Genomic DNA, 24,371 nt, shown 5'->3' on the forward strand with positions numbered 1-24,371 from the left:
TTGAAAGTGGTAGAATTATTCACGATGCTTCCTTTTTCCCCCCTAATGTTCTTTAATATTACTGCTTTCAATTTAAATGTTAAAGAGTTATTGACTAGACTCTCTATTCCTTTATATTTACAATTGGTTAATGAAATTTACTACAAATTTAAGGTCACATCTTAGATTTCTGTAGCAATTTAAAAATATAATGCATTTTCTCAATTAATTCTAAATGACATACACAGTACCTTAATACTTATTAAGGGTGGTTAATTTGTACTTGGGAAAAGAATTAAAGCTAGAACCAGAAAAAACACTTTAAAACCTTTCTGTCACTGAAGTTACCTAAACATTTTCTTTAAAAATGTTTCATATTAAACAATTGTGCATATAGGCATACACAACCCTTTATAAAAGGAATAATTTTATATGTATATTACTAGATGAATCTTTATTGGTTTAATCAGTTTACAATCATCCTAAACTATTGAAAATACCTTTAATATTCTTCGCTTACAGCACTCTGCTTTTTGTCCTCCCATTTTATGCATCAAACACAATATACCTTTAGGTTATTCTTAACTGCTGAAAGGCAAGCACACATTCCAGATGATACTGCAGAACATGCTTATACTGAGTCACAGGATTTGCTGCATAATATTCTAATAGAAGATATATGCAGTGGTTCTGAAGTAAACTATCAAAACATTTTCAATAAGAATACTTTAAGTTTTGCATTTATAAGCTCAAGGAAAAATACCAAAATGAATATTTTACAACCTCTACCAAAAAACACCCCATAACCTCTTTATCTTGCCACAAGCACAAAGCAGCTTACCATTCATAGCTGTGGGAAACTGAGCCATCATGGTCCTGAATTTTCCTTGCTAGCTCTCAGCCATCTGCAACATAAAAACATTGTGCCATTAATAATACAACAAGGGCAGATCACAGTTAGTGCACCAGCTTAGCAGTGGGAATGTCTGTACCCTTGAGCTCACACTTCCAACAGAAAACAATGCAGAGCTTCTGCTGCTGCTGAAGAGGCAGGATTTACATTTAGGGAAGGGTAGGAGACTTTGTTGGGTAATGGTGCTGCCTTTAAGACAGAAACATTTATAAGAAAAACAGTCCCATATTTCATAGCAAATACTGAATAATGAAACCCTTGGCATGAATCAATTTTGTAGAAATTAACTTGGGAGAGAGGAAGGTTGTTATAACTAGGCAAGATGTTATTTCAGAGAAATCAACTGTATAAATTAAGTGTATAATAACATGGAAATCCATAACATTTTCTTTAAAAAAATCCGCAAATGAGAAAAATGTCCAACATAAATGTGGCACAGAGTCCTACAGGTTTATAAAAATTGTTCAGAATTGTTATAATATATATGTTTGTTTAAACATAACTAAATGTGCTGGGAATATACCCAGTACTAGGAAGAGAAGCGACTTTGGAAATTAACAGCTGTGATTTAAGTCCCAATTCTGCTATTTTCCTAGCTGTGACAATGGGAGAGTTATTTAACTCTTTTTTAAAGATTTTTATTATTATTTATTTATTTGAGACAGAGAGAATGAGAGAGAGAGAGCACATGAGAGGGGGGAGGGTCAGAGGCAGAAGCAGGCTCCCTGCCGAGCAGGGAGCCCGATGCGGGACTCGATCCCGGGACTCCAGGATCATGACCTGAGCCGAAGGCAGTCGCTTAACCAACTGAGTCACCCAGGCGCCCCTTAACTCTTTTTGAGTCTCAGATTCCTCATCTGTAAAAATACTTCGCAGGAGTATTTTTTTTTAAAGTATTAGACATATTCCAGTACACTGCTTGACACATTGTGAGTGTTTGATAAGTGGCTGCTATTTTGCAAACATCCAGGGAGGGAGAGTGCAATGTAATTTTGAACCCTGAATTCATTATTTTACTATGAATAGATTCAAAATTCATTCCACAAATCTTGAGGGTAAGACCAGTTAGGGAAAGTGAAGACCTAGGAAATTTATAATAATGTACTTAGTATTTAAAACCATAGATTATAACACTGCAGGGGAAAATCACTATATTAAAAAGATGATTCAGTAGCTCATCTATTTACCCCAATCACTTAAATATTAACATTTTTAGAAGCCAAAGGAAATATGTTTGCACAAGCCATGTGAACAAAGAAGGCATAAAGAGTTACACATCACAGTGGAAGGTGTCCCCAGAGGAGCTAGCTAACCAGCTGCCAAGAAGTGCTACCAGGCACCGGATCTTAGTGAATTCAGTGTGCTCTAAGAGAAATATGACTATATCAGTATAACCACCAAAAGTTAGTCACACCAACAAAAGACTGGTATATACATCCAATTTACTGATTTACAAAGAGAAATTTAATAGCCAAGAAAACTAACAGTACCTTTTCTTCCTATAAAGCAAACTATAACATCTACTAAATTTCAACCAGATCACTGTATAGTGAGGGACGGGAGTTACCAGTGATTAGAATGCTTAATGACATCAGGCACTGACAGTCAGATACATTTATCTACACAACAAGAATAAGTCAAGGACTGCACAATAGGGATGGTTAAACCTCCAATAATGCTTTGAATGACACTGCCAATTTTACTCTTCTGACTCCCAGCTTTTCTGTATGCTACCACTATATACCATCCTCCCTCTTAAAGCATATGGCCTTCCTTTAGATGTTAATAAGCTTTAGTGTAGCTTCTGCACAGCAAAGAAAACCATCAACAAAACTAAAAAACAACCTATTGAATGGGAGAAGATATTTGTGAATGACATATCAGATAAAGGGTTAATATCCAAAATATATAAAGAACATATAAAACTCAATGCCCCAAAAACAAACAATCCATTTCTCCAAGGGGGGAAAAAAAAAAAAAAAGGAAGACAAAGAGATTGTCAACAGACACATGAAAACATGCTCAACATCATTAATCATCAGGGAAATGCAAATCAAAATCACAATGAGATATCACCTCATGCCTGTCAGAACAGCTAAAATCAAAAACACAAGAAACAACAAGCATTGTTGAGGATGTGGAGAAAAAGGAACCCTTGTGCACTACTAGTAGGAATGCGAACTGGTGTAGACACTGTGGAAAACAGTATGGAGGTTCCTCAAAAAACCAGAAGTAGAATTATCATAGGATCCAGTAATTCCACTACTGCATATTTACCCAAAGAATATGAAAACACTAATTTGAAAAGACAGATGCACCCCTATAGATGCAGCATTATTTACAATAGCCAAATTATGGAAGCAGCCCAACTGTCCACTGATAGATAATGGATAAAGAAAATGTGGGGGGCGCCTGGGTGGCTCAGTTGGTTAAGCGACTGCCTTCGGCTCAGGTCATGATCCTGGAGTCCGAGGGTCGAGTCCCGCATCGGGCTCCCTGCTCGGTGGGGAGTCTGCTTCTCCCTGTGACCCTCCTCCCTCTCATGCTCTCTGTCTCTCATTCTCTCTCTCTCCAATAAATAAAATCTTAAAAAAAAAAAGATTAAAAAAAGAAAATATGGTATACATATAGAATGGAATATTACTCAGCCATAAAAAAGATTGAAATCTGGGGCACCTGGGTGGCTCAGTCGGTTAAGCCTCTGCCTTCGGCTCAGGTCATGATCTCAGGGTTCTGGGATCAAGCCCCGCATTTGGCTCTCTGCTCAGCAGCAGGTCTGCTTCTCCCTCTCCTTCTTCCTCTGTAATCTCTCTCGTACTCTCCCTCTCAAATAAATAATAAAAAAAGAATGAAATCTTGCCATTTGCAACAACATGGATGGATCTAGAGGGTATAATGCTAAGTGAAATAAGTCAGAGAAAGACAAATAACATAAAAAAAAGACAAACCAAAAAAACAGACTCTTAACTATAGAGAACAAACTGATGGCTACCAGAGGGAGGTGGTGGGGGAATGGGTGAACCAGGTGAAGGGGATTAAGAATATACTTATGGTGAATCACTATATTGTACACCTGAAACTAATATAACACTGTGTTAACTATACTGGAATTTAAAAAAAAAAGCTTTATTGCAATGGAGCTTTAATTGTTACCACACTTAGACTTTACCCGTCACTATACTCTTCCTAGGTAGGAGGAAATTCCACCTATGTACAAGTTAGTTTTTTCTTCACTCCTTTCTCAAAAGGTAATATAAACTTCAGGTATTAGAGTTGTCTACTACACAGAAAAATAATATCTAAACATGGTGGGGTAGTCAAGAACTCACTTAACATGGGATTAAGAACACTGGATTTGAACCTGTAGCTCACAAGGAGTTTTAAAAGGTTTTAAGGAGAGGGATATAGATTTCACTTAAGACAATGGTGAAGAAAAGACCAGAGCTGTACCAGGGAGATCAGTTAGGGAAGATATGAGATCAATAACTGGCACCTGATCTAAAATAGTGGCAGATGGAACAGAGCAGATGGGATGAACTGGAAAAATAAGGAAGGGTTTAAAACAGGTAGAACCCAGAAACTCTTTAGATATGAAGGATTATGAAGTAAAACGAATCAAAGCGATGACTCCCAGAATTTGTTTGTGAGACTGGGTGAACTGTGGTGTCACCAGTTTTAAGAAAAAGTGAACACAGAGGAAGTCTCATAAAGTTATGACTGATACTTCCTCAATACAGAAATTCTACAAAAAAAGTATAACACTTTTACTTCCCCAATTTTAAATTGTCATCAGTAATGTTAAACCAAAATAAGTCAACATGCCTGCAAAGAAACTCTACTTACAGATACCCAGTAGCAAGTAGCAAGTAGCAAGACCTATTTTATTAAGTCTCTGAGACTAAGATAGTTTCAAAATGTAGGAGAAAAATCCTCCAAAAGTATTACATGCAACACACTGTATAACTGCATAAAAGCATATGAATTACCAAAGACAGGTTGAGGAGAAAGCATGCACTTACTAAAGACAAAGTACAGGATCCCACAGTCACAAAGCCTTAATCAGTTAGATGTAGGTCTAAAATTTAAAGATCATCTATCTAGGACTTCTGGCTGGTCATTACATATTCTATGAATACAACAGAAGGCCACATAATAGATACTCAGTAATCATAGGTATAATTCTGAAATAAAACCAAAGAATGAATCAAATAATATAATGGGAAGGGAGGGCAAACCCCCGCAGTGAAGCTGAAGGTACTAATATTACAGAACTTTCTTTACCTGGTACAAGGGATTTAGCCCGCCATGCATGCAGGTACCATATTATTACATGAATGCATACATGTAACATCTGATTACGGTAACATCTGACTATGGTAGTGCAATTTGTTAGAACCAATAAGCTTTTAAAGCATACTATTTCATATCTGTTATGTTTATATCAATTCTCTCTGCCATGTTGTCAAACAATTCTACTAATCTACTTGCAGAACAGTACTTGTACAAAGAAATAATTGAAATTTTGAAAAATTAGACACATTTTTACACTTAAAAAATCAATTGTTTTACTTTATGTAATCATACTAGCTACCATTTAATAAGTGCTTACTATTAATGCAATACACTTCTATTAATCATCTACTATGTGTCATGCTCAATCCTGAGAATCTAATATGTTCCAGGTTGTGTACAAGGAACTTCAGAGGAGAAACAGAGGAGCTTATAGAACATGCTTCCAGGTGCCAGACACTGCTAGACACCTTTGATAATACTAATAATGTCCCCAATTATCCCTGCAAGGCAGAGGATACTGTACTCATTTCACAGATGAAGAAACAGAAAGGCTAAATTACTTGCCAATATTCGCTGAGTGATGAAGCCAGGATGCAATCCCAAATCTAATTTTAAAGCCCACGAAATTCCCATGGGCTTTGTATGCCTCTTCTTCTCTCAAATGGGGATAATAATTAATGATGAATAGGGTCACAGCTTCCTGAAAGCAGCAGCTCAACTTAATGCTTCATTTGTAGGGGAGAAGGAAAACAAGCCAGAGATGTCTTCCAACATATAGGTCTATCACGTACATAAATTAGGGGACAGCTAATTATTTCTTTCCTCTTGGTATAACCCTCTCAGAGGAAGAAAAGGGTAATCAGCATCTCCCAGTTACATGCCTGATGCCTGTTTCAGGTGTGTGTGATTGGAGTCAGCACCCAACAAACACCTGTCTCCATTCCTTTGAAGGGGTAACATGATGATGGGCAATCTTGGCAGTTTGCAGTTATCATATAATTAAAACACTGTGTTAATTACCTATGGCTTTAGAACATTCATGTGGAAAAAAAGAAGAATATTCATGTGGCGCTTTCCCTGCACATTATAAATTAATGGAGAACTGGCACTATTACCTTTTGAGACACCAAGAAAACACATGTGGTAGATAGCAGACCTAAGGCAAAGAAGAATCTTGCAAATTAATATAAAGCAAAGGCCACTTTAGAACATGGCAACTACATTCATACTAAGACAGAGAAAAGTAGAAATGCTTCACCAAGAGCAGGAAATCCTTCTTTAAGATCTAGAGGGGGGAAAATTATAGCCATTATAAGTTAAAAATAGCTCAATTAAGGTTGGATTTTTTGTCTGTCTAGAAGAACAGAATTTTAGAAGGAAACAATCACAGCACCTAGTTCAAAACCCTCAATTTTCAAGATGGGAAGACTGGGAGACTTGTATGAGCTCACACAGCTAGTCAGTAGCAAAACCGGTCCCAGAAACCACATCTCATGTCTAATGCTCTGGACATAAGTTTCCCAACTTGCCTGACCATATCACCTGGGACACTTATTAATCCAGAGATTCCCAGGCACATCACTGGGAGATGGTGTGAATTAGGGCATGAACCTCCTAAAATGGTCTTATTGCCTTGAGACCTTCCACAGAGCTCCTGGTTTTCTTCCAAAACACCTACTAATGCCCTTCGCCTTCTTAAATTACTTCACAATGACAAGTTCAAGCCCAAACTTGTAAGTGTGAAACATGGTATGAAATATGATTCAGAACCTTAGCTCAATCTACTTTACCACATTCATCTCTAGATGCGTCCCCTTGATTCAGATGTCCTAAGTACATCAGCTTTTTTTTCTTTTAAACAGTGATGCTTTTTTCACTCCTCTATTTCTTTGTGAAGAGCTGTTCCCTCTGTCACATTCACCACACTTTTTTCTCGTTCTTCAACTCCCAACTCAACGGACACCTCTTATTTGAGAGACTTGTGTCCTCCCAGTTAGTCACTGTCTCCTGTGTTGTCCACAACACTTGTTCATCCCACAGTGACTTCATTTATCATACTATATTTCAACTGCACATGTTTCACTTGCTCTGGGCAGAGACTTTTTTTTTTTTTTTAGGCCTAGTGTGTAAACCAGACCTCCCAGAGAAAATGTTCAATAAAGATTTGCTGAACAAATGAATCGGGTAAATGAGTAGTATGGGTAAGATAAACAAACAAAAATGAAGCAAGGGAAGCATGGAGCGAGGCACTGTGGAACCGAATATACAGAAAAGAAACTCCAAATGACTTCCTTGAAACCCTGCAGGCACCAAGGCTCTGGATTTTAGACCAAATTATCCTTTGCAACGTGGCCCTTCCATAACTATTTTTAAGTATTTTAAGTATACTTTCAGAGATAAAGTTTTATGGCCTGTTGAATTCTGAAGTTTTTGCATTGGGATAGAAAGACTTAGGTTTTTCAATTATACTTATCATGTTCATTAAACATCGTTTAGCTTAAATAAATTTGACTGAAGGTCTGACATTCAAAAACAAGATAATGTTCCTGAAGGCATATCTTTTTTTTTTTTTTTTTTTTATTTGAGACAGAGAGAATGAGAGACAGAGAGCATGAGAGGGAGGAGGGTCAGAGGGAGAAGCAGACTCCCTGCCGAGCAGGGAGCCCGATGCGGGACTCGATCCCGGGACTCCAGGATCATGACCTGAGCCGAAGGCAGTCGCTTAACCAACTGAGCCACCCAGGCGCCCCTGAAGGCATATCTTAAAAAACTTTTTCCAGTGCCTCCTCCACTTCATGTGCTATTTACACAGAGCCAACTCTCCAAACTTACTGATGAGTTGGAGAAAATGTTCCTTCCTCATCTGATTCCTAAGGAGATCAAGGTTGGTCTTATGAGAGAATGACTGAGGCAAAATTACCTACTTCTTTACAGTTTCTGCAGTAAGAGGTACAGTGTATATATATTCTCTACATCTGTTCCCTATCTAGCCATCCCTTCTTTCATTCATCCATTTCTTTATTTATCAAACATTAACAGTCACCATAATAAAAGGATTTGAAGAATGTTATAAGAACCCAGAGGACAGAACTACCACTACTTGGGAGGTAAGTTAAACTCTAGGGCACATATCACAAAGGAGGCAATATTTGTGTAAGAACGATCTAACATGATCATGTTGGCAAAGTAAGTGGGTTCCATGCATCCTCAGAATGAAAGACATTGTATAGGTGTGTGGATAGGCACTGATAGAGAGAAAGGAAAAGTACCTGAATCTACAGGAAGGACTGTTTAAAAGGAAAGTACACAGCCAGTATCACAGTAGAGCCTTTCCTATTCAAAGATGGTGTGATTTGAGAGCCATGCGATTTCAAAGAACTCACTTAATTTTTTAAACAAGATTTTATTTATTTATTTGACAGAGAGAGAGAGATCACAGTAGGCAGATAGGCAGAGGGAGAAGCAGAAGCAGGCTCCCTGCCCGACCCTGGGATCATGACCTGAGCCAAAGGCAGACGCTTAACTGACTGAGCCACCCAGGCGCCCCAGAACTCATTTAATTTTAATTGTTAAAAGAGACCTTAGGAAACCCGATAGTTTTAAATTTTGCTCCTTGCAGTTCTAGAAATTTCAAAGAAATACAACAGATGTGGAGTAGGGAAGAGGAATGGAGGGTTGGAAGAGGATACCAACTTCAATGAAAGTAGCTCTGTTTTTGTTTTACATACTGAGGCTTCTCTATAATATTTTCTCTGATGATTTTTTTAAAGAATTAAACAGCATACTGAATTCCATCCCCTTTATTTTAGAAACAATTAAAGAGAAGCCAAAGAGATTAACTTGCCAAGATCACACAATTTAAGGGACAAAGTATGTCATGCTATTGATTTTGAATTTCACTGTGCTAGTCATGGAGAGCCAGTATTTATTTGAGATAGACACCCAGATTTGGTAGTCACCAGGGACTGGAATAGTTGTCATCATATCAGTGAGTGACTTTATCCAGGGAAAGCATATATAAGAAACAAGAGAAGAACCTGATCTTTAAAGGGCAGAGGAAGAGAATTCTGACAAACAATATAGGAACTGAATTGGACTTGAATATCCTAAGACAGGGACACCAGTTGTGACTGACTGGCATATTCCAGATGGTGAGAATTTGAACTTGGACCATAGAGAAGAGGCATTTCTGAGCTAGAATAGACAGCATTTTCTGATCAGCTAAATGCTGTTGATCAAAGAAGAGCATCAAGATAAGTTTCTATCTTGGGTGACTGTAGAGTGGTAATACTAACCAAGACAAAAGTTCTAAGAAAGTAGAAATTTGGATATTAGATTTGGGGGGTGAGCAACAAAATGTTCAGTTTTCAGCTTACCTAATCTGATGCACCTAGAAAGACATCTAGGTGGAAATGTCTAAGAGATAGTAAGGATTCTGACCAGGCTGTAGACCTAGATTTGGTAGCTACCATGGATTGGGGATAGCTGTAAACAGGTCAGTGGATGACATTATCCACAAAAAGCATGTACAGGACACAGGAGAAGAACGATCAGAGCAGAGGTTGAGAAAAAGGAGAAATCAGAATATAGAGTAAAGAAAAGCATTTCAAGGAGATGATGGTCATAATTGTCAAATGTCACAGAAGTCAAGACTAAGCCATGAGTTTTGGCAATCTGTGCAGGGAACTGGCTGTAAGTCAAACTGAAGTAGACCCAGCAGTAAACTGGAGGAGAAGTGTAGGTGACTCAAGAAGTATGTTGTTAAAGGACAAAGGAAGAAAAGGGAGGTGGGGGGAGGAGAGATAGGAGGCTTCAGGAAAGAGGCAAGGTTATAAGGCTTTCCTTTTAGATGGGAGAACAAAACTATTTTTAGAAGAAGAGGGAGAGATTTAATTTCCAAAATGAGAAGGAAAGGTTACCTAATAATGAAAGCTAGAGTCCAGAGAAAGTAGACAGCTCTAGAGTATAACGCTAGAACATGGGGCACACATTTCTGGCTCTGGGAATATAGGACAAAACAGATAATAAGGATAAATAAAGACACATATAAGTTTGGAAGCAGAAGGAAAAGGAGTTGAGAAAATACGTGTTTTCTTTGGGCCAGACAGTCCAAAGGGCAGGGCTGAAAACAAACTCTTGGATCTCCTGGGCCCCCAGGTGCCTAAGCACAAATTTCTCTTCTCTTCAAGCAACAAGAGAAGGTCACATGCAAATATGTTCCCATGAATCAACCAGGTATGTGCATTTCAGCTTGTGTTCAACTAGCTATGCCTTACACATGGAAACATTCGTTACGTGAATAAATGTGGGAGAAAAACATTCTAGGCTGAGGTAAAGACTGAAAAGCAGAGTGAAGAGCGTGGTCTGGGAAAATACGTGGCGGTTTATTCACATGAAATAGTGAAGAGCTTAACAATGCAAGGAACTATAACAATAGCTGTAAAAATGAGTATTATATTAATACCAACTGATAGAAATGTAATTGGCACAACTCTTCTGGAAAGGAACTGGAAATGGAATTATTTATAGCCTGCCTTCTTCCAAAAAGAATTAAAGCTCACGCAAAAATACAAAAACATTAAATTAAAAAGTATATGGGTAAATGAAGGTAAATAGAAAATAAGTGATCAATTTCAACTTTTGCATATGTTTGACATTTTTCATAAATAAAAGTTGAAAAAGAACACTAGTGCATCTGACTTGACCACCGGCTCTCCCTCACTGTTGTCCCCTACAATCACCATGGCAATTCCTTAACTGCTTTCACACCTACCTCACCATCCCCTCTCCACCATTATTCCCATACTTTCTGGTGAAGTCAAGTCATCCACACAGATGATACTGCCCACATCCTGGCCTCCAAGTGTTTGACCCCTTGTATTCCAAATGTCTTATTCTCCATCTTATCTTAGCCAGGCACTCCCAGGTCACACCCTAGGCCTTGTTATCAGGATGACTGCACTCCTCTGTAACCCACTTCAAGCCTCCCACCCTCCCTTCACCAGAGCTTTGCTCAACAGCCCACTCTCTCTAGTTCCCAAACTCCAGCAATTCTTTAACTCTGCCAGGACCTACAATCTATTGGTCTTGGCAACTTTTCACTGTCTCTCATTCTTCCTTATGCCCTAACATCCCCTTCCTTAGGTCCTAATATCCCTCCTTACCCAAATTATAAGTCATTGTATGCATCCTCAAATTCACTCTCCCCTCTTCCTGTATACTATGCATCTGGTAAAACCCCACTGCTATTTCACGGCCACACGAATGAAGGTGCTGACTGGCATCACTTTAAACTCCTGACCACTAACTCCTGCCAGCCTGACAAGTCCATGTTTCCCTAGTCCATCTGCTCCGCCCTCCCACCCACGACCATTTCACACTTTCTCCCTCACTCTCCCAGACTCGTAACATGTGTCATAAAAACTTTTCATCCAGCTTGTTGCCTTTTGATTTGAAGGCATCTTTTACTATATCAACTTCTTTATTTTCATACCAAAATTTGTCAATCTTTTCTTTTATGACTGAGTATACAAATCAGGTTAATTTATCCAATAGAGAAAGGAACAAGAAAATAAATTTCAGAATACTATGCATGTGGCACAAACGATAATTTCAAGGCTACAGTAGATAGGTAATGTTTGTGATATAAAGTAAATTTTTAAAAAACACAAAATTCTAGAATATGGATGCAAATATTCAAAATTATATATGCACATGTCAAGGATTAGAAGAACACCTCTTAAGGGAAGGACCTTATCTTTGTGAAGCACCTAATAAGAGTCTGACAGGCTGTTTAATATATGTTCACCAAATAATATTTATCACAGTTTTATTTGTAATAGCAAAAAACTTGAAAGAACCCAAACACCTGAAAATAGGAGTATGGTTAATAAATCATAGTCTATCTACTAGATAAAAATAACACAGCCATTAATATTTATGAAAATCATGAAGTAACACAGAAAAAAATACCTTCCATGTAATAAGTAGACAAAAATCTATACTGATTACAATTATGTAAAAATTATGTATGTATGTGTTTAAGTATGTAAATAGATACATACTCTGACTAAAAAGCACTAATATGCTGGGGTGCACAAGGTGGCACAGTCTTGGTTTTGGCTCAGGTCCTGATATCAGAGTCGTGGGATCGAGCCTGGCATCCAGCTCTGCACTCAGCTAGGAGTCCGCTTGAGATTCTCTCTCCCTCTCCCTTTGCCCCTCCTGCTCAAGCTCTCTCTCTCTCAACATTTTTTTTTAAAGCATTAATGTAAAAAAAAATAAAAGCATTAATATGCTGGGGCACCTGGGTGGCTCAGTCATTAGGCCATGACCTGCCTTCAGCTCAGGTCATGATCCCAGGGTCCCGGGATCGAGCCCCCGCATGGGGCTCCATGCTCAGCGGGAAGCCTGCTTCTCCTTCTCCCACTCCCCCTGCCCTTTGTTCCTGCTCTCACTATCTCTTTCTGTCAAATAAATAAATAAAATCTTAAAAAAAAAAAAGGCATTAATATGCTAAAAGTAGTTGACTTAGGTTGAAAGATGGACTGAATTTTTTTTATTTTCCAAGTTTTGTTGTTGCTATTTTTTTTTAAATCTCATATAAACCACATACACCAAAATGTCAAGCAATTAAAAACAGACAATTTTCAGTAATTCAAAGAAGAGAAGTCTATGGTAAATTTACTTGTCTTTCAAAAACCAGTAATGCCTTCTATGGAGTTTTTTTTTTCTGACACCAACGGGTGTCCAACAATTCAATTCAATTCAATTCTGACACTAACTACCTGGTGTGATGTAGTCCCCACGGGTTGAGGCCTCAGTCCCACAAAACTGCCCCCACTTCAGGCACTGGTCACTAGTCCTGGGCCATCTTCTGACCAGCTGGCTATAAATCAGAGGTTCCTATGATCCCCTCCTTGGGTTTGATAATTTGCTAGAAAAGCTCACAGAACTCAGAAAAAACTATTTACGTTTACTGTTTTAATATAAAGGATACAATTCAGGACAGCCAAATGGAAGAGACATACTGGGCAAGGTATGGGGGGCAGGGCATGTCACCCTCCCAGCACAATACATTTACCAACCTGGAAGCTCTCATTGTCCTAGAGCTTTTATAGAGCTCAATCTCTAGGGCCCACCTCCTCTTCCTGGAGGTTGATGGGTGGGGTGGAAAGTATCCTCATCCTGAGGCTATCTAGGGGTACCACTCTAAGCCTCATTAGTATACCTCAGGTGTGATGGGAAGGGGCTTATTATGAATAAAAGACACTCCTATCATTCAGGAAATTCCAAAGGTTTTAGGAGAACTGTGCCAGGAACCAGGGACAAAGACCAAATATATTTTTGCATTCTACTACACCATCTTTTAACACAACAGCAAATATGACCCAGAGCTTTGCTCTTGTCTATTATAAACAATATTAAGTAACAAGTCTGTTTTACCAAAAACATTTAACTAAAATTACCAATCCCTCCGGGTGCCTGGGTGGCTCAGTCGTTAAGCATCTGCCTTCAACTCAGGTCATGGTCCCAGGGTCCTGGGATCGAGCCCCGCATCGGGTTCTCTGCTCAGCAGGAAGCCTGCTTCTCCCTCTCCCACTCCCCCTGCTTGTGTTCCCTCTCTCGCTGTGTCTCTCTCTGTCAAATAAATAAATCTTTAAAAAATAAAGTAAAATAAAATAAAATAAAATAAAATTAACAATCTCTCAAACCCTGCTATGCTACATCTAGTGCTAAAAACTACAGAGAAAAGGTACACTCCTCCACACATACCGTACTGCAGGGGCCTAAAGAGATTGGCATCCAAAACCAAGGCCACACCCAGAAGGTCCTGAGTGGGAAGAGCTTCCACCTGTGACTGGTAGTTTCCAATCTCAACCCAAACACAAACAGAACAAGAGAGTAAAGAAAATGAAAGTAGTAGCCAATAGGTACAAAAGCAACCATCCATTTTCCTATTCTATCAGTCCAATTTAAGGTTCCTTTGTTTTTTTTAATATCAATATGTTTCAATTACTGGAAACTATGCTATCAATGCAGCAAAAAGAATGCTCTTAAATAGAACATCGTAATCTACTGAGAAAGCAAATATAAAATAATAAATGTATAATGAGGATTTTAAAAGCAAACTCCAAGTTCTGACAGGGAGAAATACTACCACAAAACAACAAGATAGAGATACTCTAATATGGAATTAGTCCCACTAAAACCAACAGTGTGTCCAGAAAATACCTATCTCTAACCAAAACTAGATCTCACTTCCCTCAAATACTTCAAAAACACAAATTTACAAATCTCTTCACCAATCTAAGTTCTTTAATTTTGAGGAGTCATGGACTTAAAAAAATCTGGCAAACCTATAGTTGCTCTTTCTGGAAAAAAACACAAATGTACAGAATGTAGCATACAATTCCAAAGGCTTCAGACCTCTAAAGCCAATGTGAAGATTTTCAGAGGGTTCATGTTTTCCATAGCTAAGGCTCTTAATTATAAATACACTAATTCCCACGTTAAAAAGGTATACTATATTAGAGTGAGAAAGAATCCTTCCATTACGTATTCCATTCATTCTCAAACTATTCTAACCATGGCCCACCTAAGTGGGACAAGAGACCCAACCTAACCATCTGCTTCCATTTTCCAATAGAAAAATAACTCCATGATGAAGAAGTATACAATGCAACAGTTGCATAAGAGCAAAATGGGCAACAAAATTAAATCTAACATTGATTCTATAATTAATTACAGTTAATTCAAGAATAGCAATTGGAACCACATCAAACTCCAGACAATACCAATGCTTGCACTGAAAACAGTATCTACATCTGAGTGTGGGTGTACCTTGTAGGAACTTTTCAATGCTGCTGAAGTATTGTATAGCTAACAAGTTTCTTAATAGAAAACTAAATTAGAGCCCTGAGTAAGCTCTAGAAACTGGTTAATTTTAGTTTATGAACAGTAAATTTCAGTAATCCTTAGTAACTCAGATTATCAGTAAGTAGCCCACACTAACACAAAAAACAAAGACTATGGACACGAAATAACAGTAGCTCCTAAGAAATAAGAAAATAACTTACGGGCACCTGGGTGGCTCAGTTGGTTAAGCGACTGCCTTCAGCTCAGGTCATGATCCTGGAGTCCCTGGATCGAGTCCCGCATCGGGCTCCCTGCTCGGCAGGGAGTCTGCTTCTCCCTCTGACCCTCCCCCCTCTCATGTGCTCTCTCTCATTCTCTCTCACGCAAATAAATAAATAAAATCTTTAAAAAAAAAAATAACTTACATTTTAGTTTCATATTCATCAGGAAAAGCCTGCTGACATAGCATGTGCCTTGAACCATACTGGAGAAGCAGCAATCTAATCCAAAAATTTTCAGCCATTTTTCCACTGTGACTCTGTGTAATAACACTCATTAGTAGTATAAAATCTAATCTCCTAGAGGTATCCTTCCTACATTGCTGGTGGGAATGTAAAATGATTCAGCTGCTTTGGAAAACAATTTGGCAGTTTCTCAAAATGTTAAGCATAGTTTACCATATAACTCAGCATAGGTATGAACCCAAGAGAAACGAAAACCTAAACCTATGTCCTCGCAAAAATGTGTACACAGATGCTCAGAACAGTATTCTTCATAATAGCCAAAAAGTGGAAACAACCCAAATGTCCATCCACTGATGAATGGATAAACCAACTGTGGTATATCCAGACAACAGAATATTTAGCCATAAAAAGAAGTGAATTATTCATATATGCTATAACAAAGACACACCTTAAAAACTTTACAGTTGTGAAAGAAACCAATCACAAAAGACCACACATATTTTATGTTCCCATTTATATGAAATGTCCAGAATAGGCAAATTCATAGAGACAGAAAGTAGATTAGTAGTTGCCTAGGCCTGGGGGTGTAGGGAGGAATGGGAATGGCTGCTAATGGCTAAGGGGGTTCTTTTTTGGATGATGAAAATGTTCTAAAATTAGGGGTGCCTGGGTGGCTCAGTTGGTTAAGCATTTGCTTTCGGCTCAGGTCATGATCCCAGGGTCCTGGGATAGAGCCCTGCATCAGACTCACTGCTTAGCAGGGTGTCTGCTTTTTCCTCTCCTGCTGCCCTTTCCCCCTTCTCCTCCTGCTCCCTCCCCCAACCCTCTCAAATAAATAAATAAATATCTTTTAAAAAAATGTTCTAAAATTAGTTGCCTGGGTGGCTCAGATGGTTAAGCGTCTGCCTTCAGCTCAGGTCATGATCCCAGCATCCTGGGATGGAGCCCCACATCAGGCTCCCCGCTCAGCCGGGAGCCTGCTTCTCCTCCCTCTACTGCTCCCCCTGCATGTACTCTTTCGCTCTCTCTGTCAAATAAATAAATAAAATCTTCAAAAAAATAAAGTCTTTAAAAATGTTCTAAAATTAGATATTGGTGATGGCTGCACAATTCTGTGAATATAATAAAAACCACAGAATTGTCAATTTTAAAAGGGTGAATTTTATGGTATGAATTATTATCTCAACAAACCTTTACATTAAATAAACCTAATCTCCTTCACATGGCATATGAGGCGTTTTAGGGTTTATCCTCTGCCTATTTTTCTAGTGTTGGAATATGTTCCCACCTTTATCTCTGCCCCATCTTATTTCATTCCCCCCTCTCTGAACCTGTGGAACTACCTACCTCCTCAGTGACACTTCCATTTACAAAAGCTTCCTTTGCCACATTCCCGTTTGATCTTGTATATATCTCCATAAACTACATACTCCCGGTATCATTCACTCTTATTTTCATGCGAACCACCTCCATGACACTGTGAACACCTATGAATGTCTCTTCATCTTCATATACCTAGTGTCCGGAAGTCAGCCATGTGACTGGCACTAAAATATCCTTTAAGAAACACAAATGCTTTGACTCTTGGAGGTTAGCATTCTTTCAACTGCAATGAGGACAAGAAGGCTGATAACTTGAACTCTGAAAATACGTCAGCCAACTTGTGTTTAAATCCCAGCACAGTTACTCCTTAGCTTTGTGGACTCCACATGATATAGCTTCAACTTCCTAACCTGTAAGTGTGGATAATTGTACCTAAATACCAGGTTGTTTTAAGGCTTAGGTATAATGTCTGTAAAGCATCTGGCACATAGAAGGTGCTCAGAAATGATGGCTATTACCACTATCATTTCAACATTATTTTTAACACAATAGTTACCTTGATTTCACTGAATTGGTACAACAAGCTAAAGTTGTACCAATTACTGATAAGAAGGACATATTTTTCTCACTTTATTTAATATCTGAGAAAAAGGTTACCATTATTTCTATCTAAAGGCTTAGGGCTCAAATACACAAAATATGTTGAGACTTAAAAGCTTCAAAGAAGATAACTTTCCTATACAAACTTAGTTAATAGTTCTAGTTCTGCAACTTAGCATCTTCAGTTTAAGATGTTTAAATATAAATTATAAGTTTGAACTTTTATAAATGTTAAGTTTAGCCTACAAAGAATCAACCAATATACCAAGCAGGTATAAAATAACAGAAATGGTAAACTAATACTGAAGTCATTACTACTCCAATAATACTGCAGATTTATATTAAATCAGTTTTAGAAGAACTAATCAACAACTCTGAACAAGACAATTCACCCACACAAAGGGGGTAAAAAAAACCACCTAAGAATAGCTTGTGACTCAGCCTGCACCGCTGTTAAGGGGAAGGTGGGGAGAGCCGGCTACTTGGTCTGTTCGCTTCAGTCTCATATCAGGACTAAATATTGAAACAAAACTATTTACTTGCCTTGAATAAGAAGTAGAGAGGGAAAACATTCAGATAGATGCTTCACCTTCAAGTAAAATATCTCCTCTCTGGGGCGCCTGAGTGGCTCAGATGGTTGGGCGTCTGCCTTCAGCTCAGGTCATGATCCCAGCGTCCTGGGATCGAGTCCCGCATCGGGCTCCCTGCTCCTTGGGAGCCTGTTTCTCCCTCTGCCTCTCTCTCTCTCTGTCTCTCATGAATAAATAAATACAATCTTTAAAAAAAAAAAAATCTCCTCTCTGAAAAAAAAAAACTTTCTAAGTTCTAAAGTCACTCAAGAAAACCCAAAGGGAAAAATTAAGATTCATCTATATAAATATTTTAAATGTTTATTGAAAACAAAATTTAAAGGTAAATGGGGAAAAACCAAAACAAATATGATAGTCAATATTTTTAATGTACAGAGAACTATTAAAATAGATAATGAAAACACTAAGACCTAAAATAGTTTTCCAAAGGGGAAATGAAACTGGGTAATAGATGTTAACATCATGAAAAAAACAAGGAAATGCAAATGAAGTTTTGTTTCTCCGGAAAAACTTATTTAGAAAACAAAACAAAACAAAACAAAAACCTTGGCTAATTTGCAACAACAAGGAGGGAGCTAGAGCGTATTATGCTAGGTGAAATAAGTCAGTCAGAGAAAGACAAATATCACATGATCTCACTCATGTGGAATTTAAGAAAGAAAACAGATCAACATATGGGAAGGGGGAAAAAGGAGAGAGAAATAAGCCATAAGTGACTTTTTTTTTTTAGATTTTTATTTATCTGAAAGAGAGAGAGCATGAGGGGGAGGCGGACAGGCAGAGGGAGAGGGAGAAGCCAACTCCCCAACAAGCAGGGAGCCTAACACAGGATTCCATCCCATGACCCCGAGATCACAACCTGAGCAGAAAGCAGATGCTCAATAAGACACTCAAGGAGATGCTCAATGAATGAGCCATTCAGGCACCCCACCCTGCCATGAGAGAACAAACAGGGCTGATGGAGGGAGGTGGGTGGGGGATGGGCTAGATGGGTGATGGGTATTAAGAAGGGCACTTGTTGTGAAGAGCACTGGGTGTTTTATGTAAGTGATGAAGCACTGAATCCTACTCCTGAAACCAAAATTGACTGTATGTATGTTAACTAAAATTTAAACAACAAAAAACCTTGGCTAATACTCAGGGCTAGCAAAGGTGAGGGGAGTTGAGTGCTGCAGACATAATTCATGGGAATGCAAACTGGTATTGCTCTTCAGAAGACAATTTGAGAACATACAGCAAGAACCCTACCAATATTCAGATCCAATAAGCCAACAATTTCACTTCTGGGAATCTGTCATAAGAAAATAATGATAAATGGAGGAAATGTGAAGATATTCATGCAATTAATAGTTAGTATAGAAAGAAAAAACTGGAAGTAACATGAGTGCTCAACAATGGGGAATACACTGAACTAAGTATCAGCCTGCTACTTAAATCAAATATCAAATTCATAATGGTATCTAAATTATCTCTCTACAAACCTACTTTTAAAAACACAAGGTCGGCTAAACCATGTAATAACATGGAAACTGGTTACGTTCTTATAATTTATGATGTAAATGTGTATCATTATGAAAATAATAATAGCAGCTAACAATCACTGAATACTTAGAAAATTCCAAGCCCGACCCTTAGGTCTTCACGTGTTATCATTGACATCATCATTATAACAAGGCCATCCTAGAAGGGTCTGATCCTCAGGGCCAGCCACCAACTGCAGGGTTGGCCCAAGATAAATTACACTCTGAAGAAGGCCTCATTATAAACTATTTCATAGGTCCCTTGAGAATGTTAAAAAAAATTTTTTTGAAACTGAATTTTGTTTCAGAAAAGAAAGGTACAGGGGCGCCTGGGTGGCTCAGTTGTTAAGTGTCTGCCTTCGGCTCAGGTCATGATCCCAGGGTCCTGGGATAGAGCCCCGCATCAGTCTCCCTGCTCAGCAGGAAGCCTGCTTCTCCTCTCCCACTCCCCCTGCTTGTGTTCCGTCTCTTGCTGTGTCTCTCTGTCAAATAAATAAGATCTTAAAAAAAAAAAAAGAAAGAAAGAAAGAAAGAAAGGTACAATGCCTCAGACATGCCCCCTTCCCTCCAGGCATAGCCCAGGCAGCAGCCCCAGCTAACCTTACCAAAAGACAGGCCTGATTATTATTGTTACACTTATAAAGAATTTATTATGAGATGACCACACTAAACATATATTATCTCTTCATCCTCCTGACAACTCTAAGGGTATTGTTATGAAACCTCCACTTTTTAAGGAAGGGCAAACCAAGGCTTAGTGAGAGTGTTACTCTCATAAAGCTAATAAAAAAAAGCCAAGCTAGAACTAAAACTCCACTGAGCAAAAGCCATGTTATTATTATTTTTTAAAGATTTTATTCATTTGACAGAGAGAGAGACAGTGAGAGAGGGAACACAAGCAGGGGGAGTGGGAGAGGGAGAAGCAGGCTTCCCGCCGAGCAGGGAGCTCATGGGATCATGACCTGAGCCTAAGACAGACGCTTAATGACTGAGCCACCCAGGCGCCCCAAAAGCCATGTTATTCTTAACTACCGTGTTGTATTATAAAACACGCACAATATATATGTAAATACAACAAAAAAGAAAGATAGGATGGGTAGGAGACACCAAAATGTGGTTGTTATTGGTTGTTGGACTTGGAATGACACTTTTTCTCCTACTTTTTTCCCCCTATTTTACAAAGTTTCTTTAATCAGCATGTACTGTTTTTACAATAAATGTTACATAATGAGAAATAAAGTTAAATTGAAAGAGGAAAAGGATTTGGAAAAATATTTACATTAAATGACAAACAAGTTATATTGTTAATAAAACTCAGAGCCCAGCAGTCTGTATACCTCAAAATTAAACTAGTAAATTGAGAGAAAAATGTCTCTTAACAAAATTAGAATAGAAACGTAATGAATGCTGGAGAGAAAAGGAACTGAGATCTCATCTGATGCACCAACAGCCATGGAGAAGTGTGACTAGAACTGCAAGTCTCCAAAGACAACAGCTTCACAGTTGGTTCTCTCCCCTAAGGCTCTGACTTCTGGGAGAGGCACCAGCGGGCCTACCCCACCAGTTCACCAACTTCCCAGGGCATTTCAAAACCTTCCCAGGATTACGTGAGGACCCTCCAACTTCACCCATTACACTGGAAAAAAGGGGGAAGTCAGAAGAGAAACGGAGCTAGAACGAAGAGATCTAGAAGGAAGATTCAAATATTCTGAATACCAAAAGAGGTATACTGGGCTGAAAGAGGGATTTTTTTCCTCAGGCTTTCCCAGAGGCAAGGTTAATAATCCTCAAAGTCACTCTAGGTAACTTGCTATTCCCAAAATGGGAAATTTCCAAGTCTGTTTTCATTCAATTTGTCTCTAGGTCCCTTCTTCCACACCCCGCCCCCCAACCCCCCAACTGGCCTTCTAAGCCCAGTTCCATTGTTACTTCCTCGGTGTAAGTTTCTCCATTTTATATACTTGGGAGGTGGATTCCCTTCTTTATATCACCAACATCATCATGAGTAGCTTTAAATCAAATTGACAAATATCTGCCAAGTCATCAGAAATGTAACACCTGGATAAGATGTGTAAGAGCAGGGAATATAGAAGAGGAATAAGCCCAAAACTTAAGAATTTCATATAGGTGCTATAGGTATAAAGGACAGAAGACAGGCACCTAACTTTTCCTTAAAGAACTAGAAAGTTGTTAGATGAGCAATCCCAGAAGAAAGGACTCCTCAACTGAGTAATGAACACCTAATCAATAAGTATCACCCAGTAGGCTAGAAAAAGAGATTTTTAGGACTTGGGAATAGAAATAGGCAAAGACACAGAGGAAAAAGCTGTTTAAGAATTAAAAGACAATGTCAGAGGACTTTGTAAATGGGACTAATAATAGCACCTACCCCATAGGAATGTTGTAAAAATTAAATGAGGGAATAAATGTAATGAGTTAGATTAATGCTGCATATGGGAAGTACTATATAAATTCTAGCTTTCATCATTGATAAAAATCTAAAAACAAAACTAAGAAACTAACTTGGGAAAAATTATACCTATATGGCAAAGAGTTACTATTCTTAAAATATAAAGAATCCTTAGAAATAACTAAGAGATGAAAATGCCAAAGAAGTGAGAAAGGGCAGAGAGAAATATTTTTCAAAGAAAAAAATCTTTAAAAGTATAACTTCAATAATAAAGAAAAACAAGGTGGTCTTTATCAAATTAGCAGATTAAAAAAAGAGCAATGTTTCTGAGCATGTGGGAAATAGGACTGGTTTCACTGGTCAATTTAACTTTATTTCTCCCAACACTTTGGTACTGAAAAGTTTTTCTAGAAGACAAGCTGGCAGTAAGTTTACACTCATAGATGCACACAGATACAGTTACAAAGATGTTAACTATGGCACAATTTAAAATTAAAAAAATAATTACAAAATACTTTAATGCTACAGAACAAATATGCGCCCAGGATACAGAGCCAGACTAAGTTCACATCCTCTGTCTACCACTTATTAGCTATGGGATCTTGGGAAAATTACTAAACCTGTCCTTGTTCAATCTTCTCAACTGTAAAATAAATAATAATAGAACAGTTCTTATGGAGAGGCTGAAAACTAAATGAGTAAAAATACACAAAGTGTCTCAAAAGTAACTAGAATACAGTGAATGCTCAGTTCATATTAGACATTATGAATGTTCTGTGGTAGCAAGGCAATATAATTTAGCCAATAAAATTACATTGTAGATAAATATACAATAAAACAGAACCATGTTTTTGATAAATGCTAGTAAGCTAAAAAAACAGGTTACACAGAATATATAATTCCATTTTTTGCAAAGAAAAATTTCTAGAAGGAGATCTAAAATATTAATACTGACCATTTCTCTGGGCAATATGATTATTAGTGACTATTATTTTCTTCTTTCAATTTCCCTGTTGCTTTCCAATTTTCCAAAAGAACATATATTAGTCATAAACATGCTATAAACAAAAGCCTACAGGATTTAAAAACAAACACAACATATCACTTTTAGGAAAAATAAAATTAAGGTATCTATTCTAAACCATTTGACAAATCTCTGTTCTAGACTCCTGCTGTGCCTGAGGTTTGTTGTTCTGGCTTAAATTACTAGAAAACAGAAATATTCAGAGGTGTGCTGGGTGCAAACCCAACAGTAATATTGAAATGATGGACATTTATTTTAAATACAATGATGTGAAATACTAGGTTTACTCATAAAACTCACAGAATAATCCTTTCCCAAATCTTGAATTCCTTAATAATAACTTCACATAAGGCAAATTTACTTCTCTCAATTACCACCCACCCAACTGTCCACACATTTCCTACCCCCATTTCCTACCTAACTTTTCTCCATAGACCTAGCAAACTAACTTCTGAACGTTTTATTGTCTCTCCTTCTCCCTCCTGAATGTAAACAGCACAAGGGCAGGAATTTTTGTGGATTTTGTTTACTGCTTATATGCTCATTGCTTGGACCAGTTTCTGGCATGAAGGCACTCAATATTTGTTAAAAGATTTAATTTGGTACCATGATTTATGAGTAACTTTTGTTGGGTTTAATTCTTTAAAGATGAAAAATGGTTGTTGATAATAAAAAAGTTAAAACAGATGACAGAAAACAGTGGGGAGGGGGCTTTTTTTTTTTTTCCCCATCGAAGCCCCTAGAAAGACAAAGATGAGGTAAAGTCAATCTGATGAGGAAAGCAAGCAAAAATGTATTTAAGAGGGAGCTGCAGCATGTACTTTTTCAAGATGAGAACACCACCATTCTACAAAGACTATAAAACCCAGGTACTAGACAGTAATGTTCAGAAAAAGTTTTGGGTTATCTGTATCTACATGGCTCTTGACATCTCAATCATACAAGTGACTCAACTCTCTGGACCCACTGGAACCCTGGATCCTGAAGGAGCCAAAAACTCCAAGTCAGAATCACTGAACGAGGACCAGACACCAGAAGAAAGGAGAAGTGGACAGGGAAAGCTTTTCAATATGGGATGTTTCTGCAGCAAGACAAAATCAATTTATAAGCTGGAAGGTCACTGGAACTTTGGCAGAGGGAAAGCCTAAAATGCCCCTAGTGAGGAGAAGGTAAATGGAAAATAAACCATAGCTTCTGTTCTACCATTCAAGTTTCCAGGATTTACCACAATGTTAGGAAGTGTTACACATACATCTCAGTTCACATCATTCCCTGCAAATTCCATTAATCTTGAAGTTCTCACTTATACTCACCAAAATGTATTTCGTGCTCACTAAAAAATAAAATTACCAAATGCTACTTATGCTGTGAAATTTATTAACCTGACCTACTTAATT

At 38.0% G+C, this 24,371-nt stretch overlaps 1 protein-coding gene across 15 annotated transcripts in view; it reads right to left on the reverse strand.

Annotated features, from left to right (window-relative positions):
- The window catches only part of ITSN2 (intersectin 2), a 141,462-nt gene that overhangs the window by 112,607 nt on the left and 4,484 nt on the right, over window positions 1–24,371 (reverse strand). For all 15 annotated transcript variants that reach the window (XR_010405463.1, XR_010405462.1, XR_010405461.1 and 12 more), the window contains exon 2: window positions 821–884. Coding sequence is in view for 10 of the 15 variants with exons in the window: in XM_064571927.1 (XP_064427997.1) it covers window positions 821–851 (31 nt within the window). In the remaining 5 variants the exon portion in view is untranslated. The remainder of the gene's footprint in view (window positions 1–820; window positions 885–24,371) is intronic.

The sequence above is a fragment of the Mirounga angustirostris genome, unplaced genomic scaffold (assembly GCF_029215605.1).
Source record: "Mirounga angustirostris isolate CCGP_5_RB_7025 unplaced genomic scaffold, mMirAng1.0.hap1 SCAF_10, whole genome shotgun sequence".
In the NCBI taxonomy this organism is placed as follows: domain Eukaryota; kingdom Metazoa; phylum Chordata; class Mammalia; order Carnivora; family Phocidae; genus Mirounga; species Mirounga angustirostris.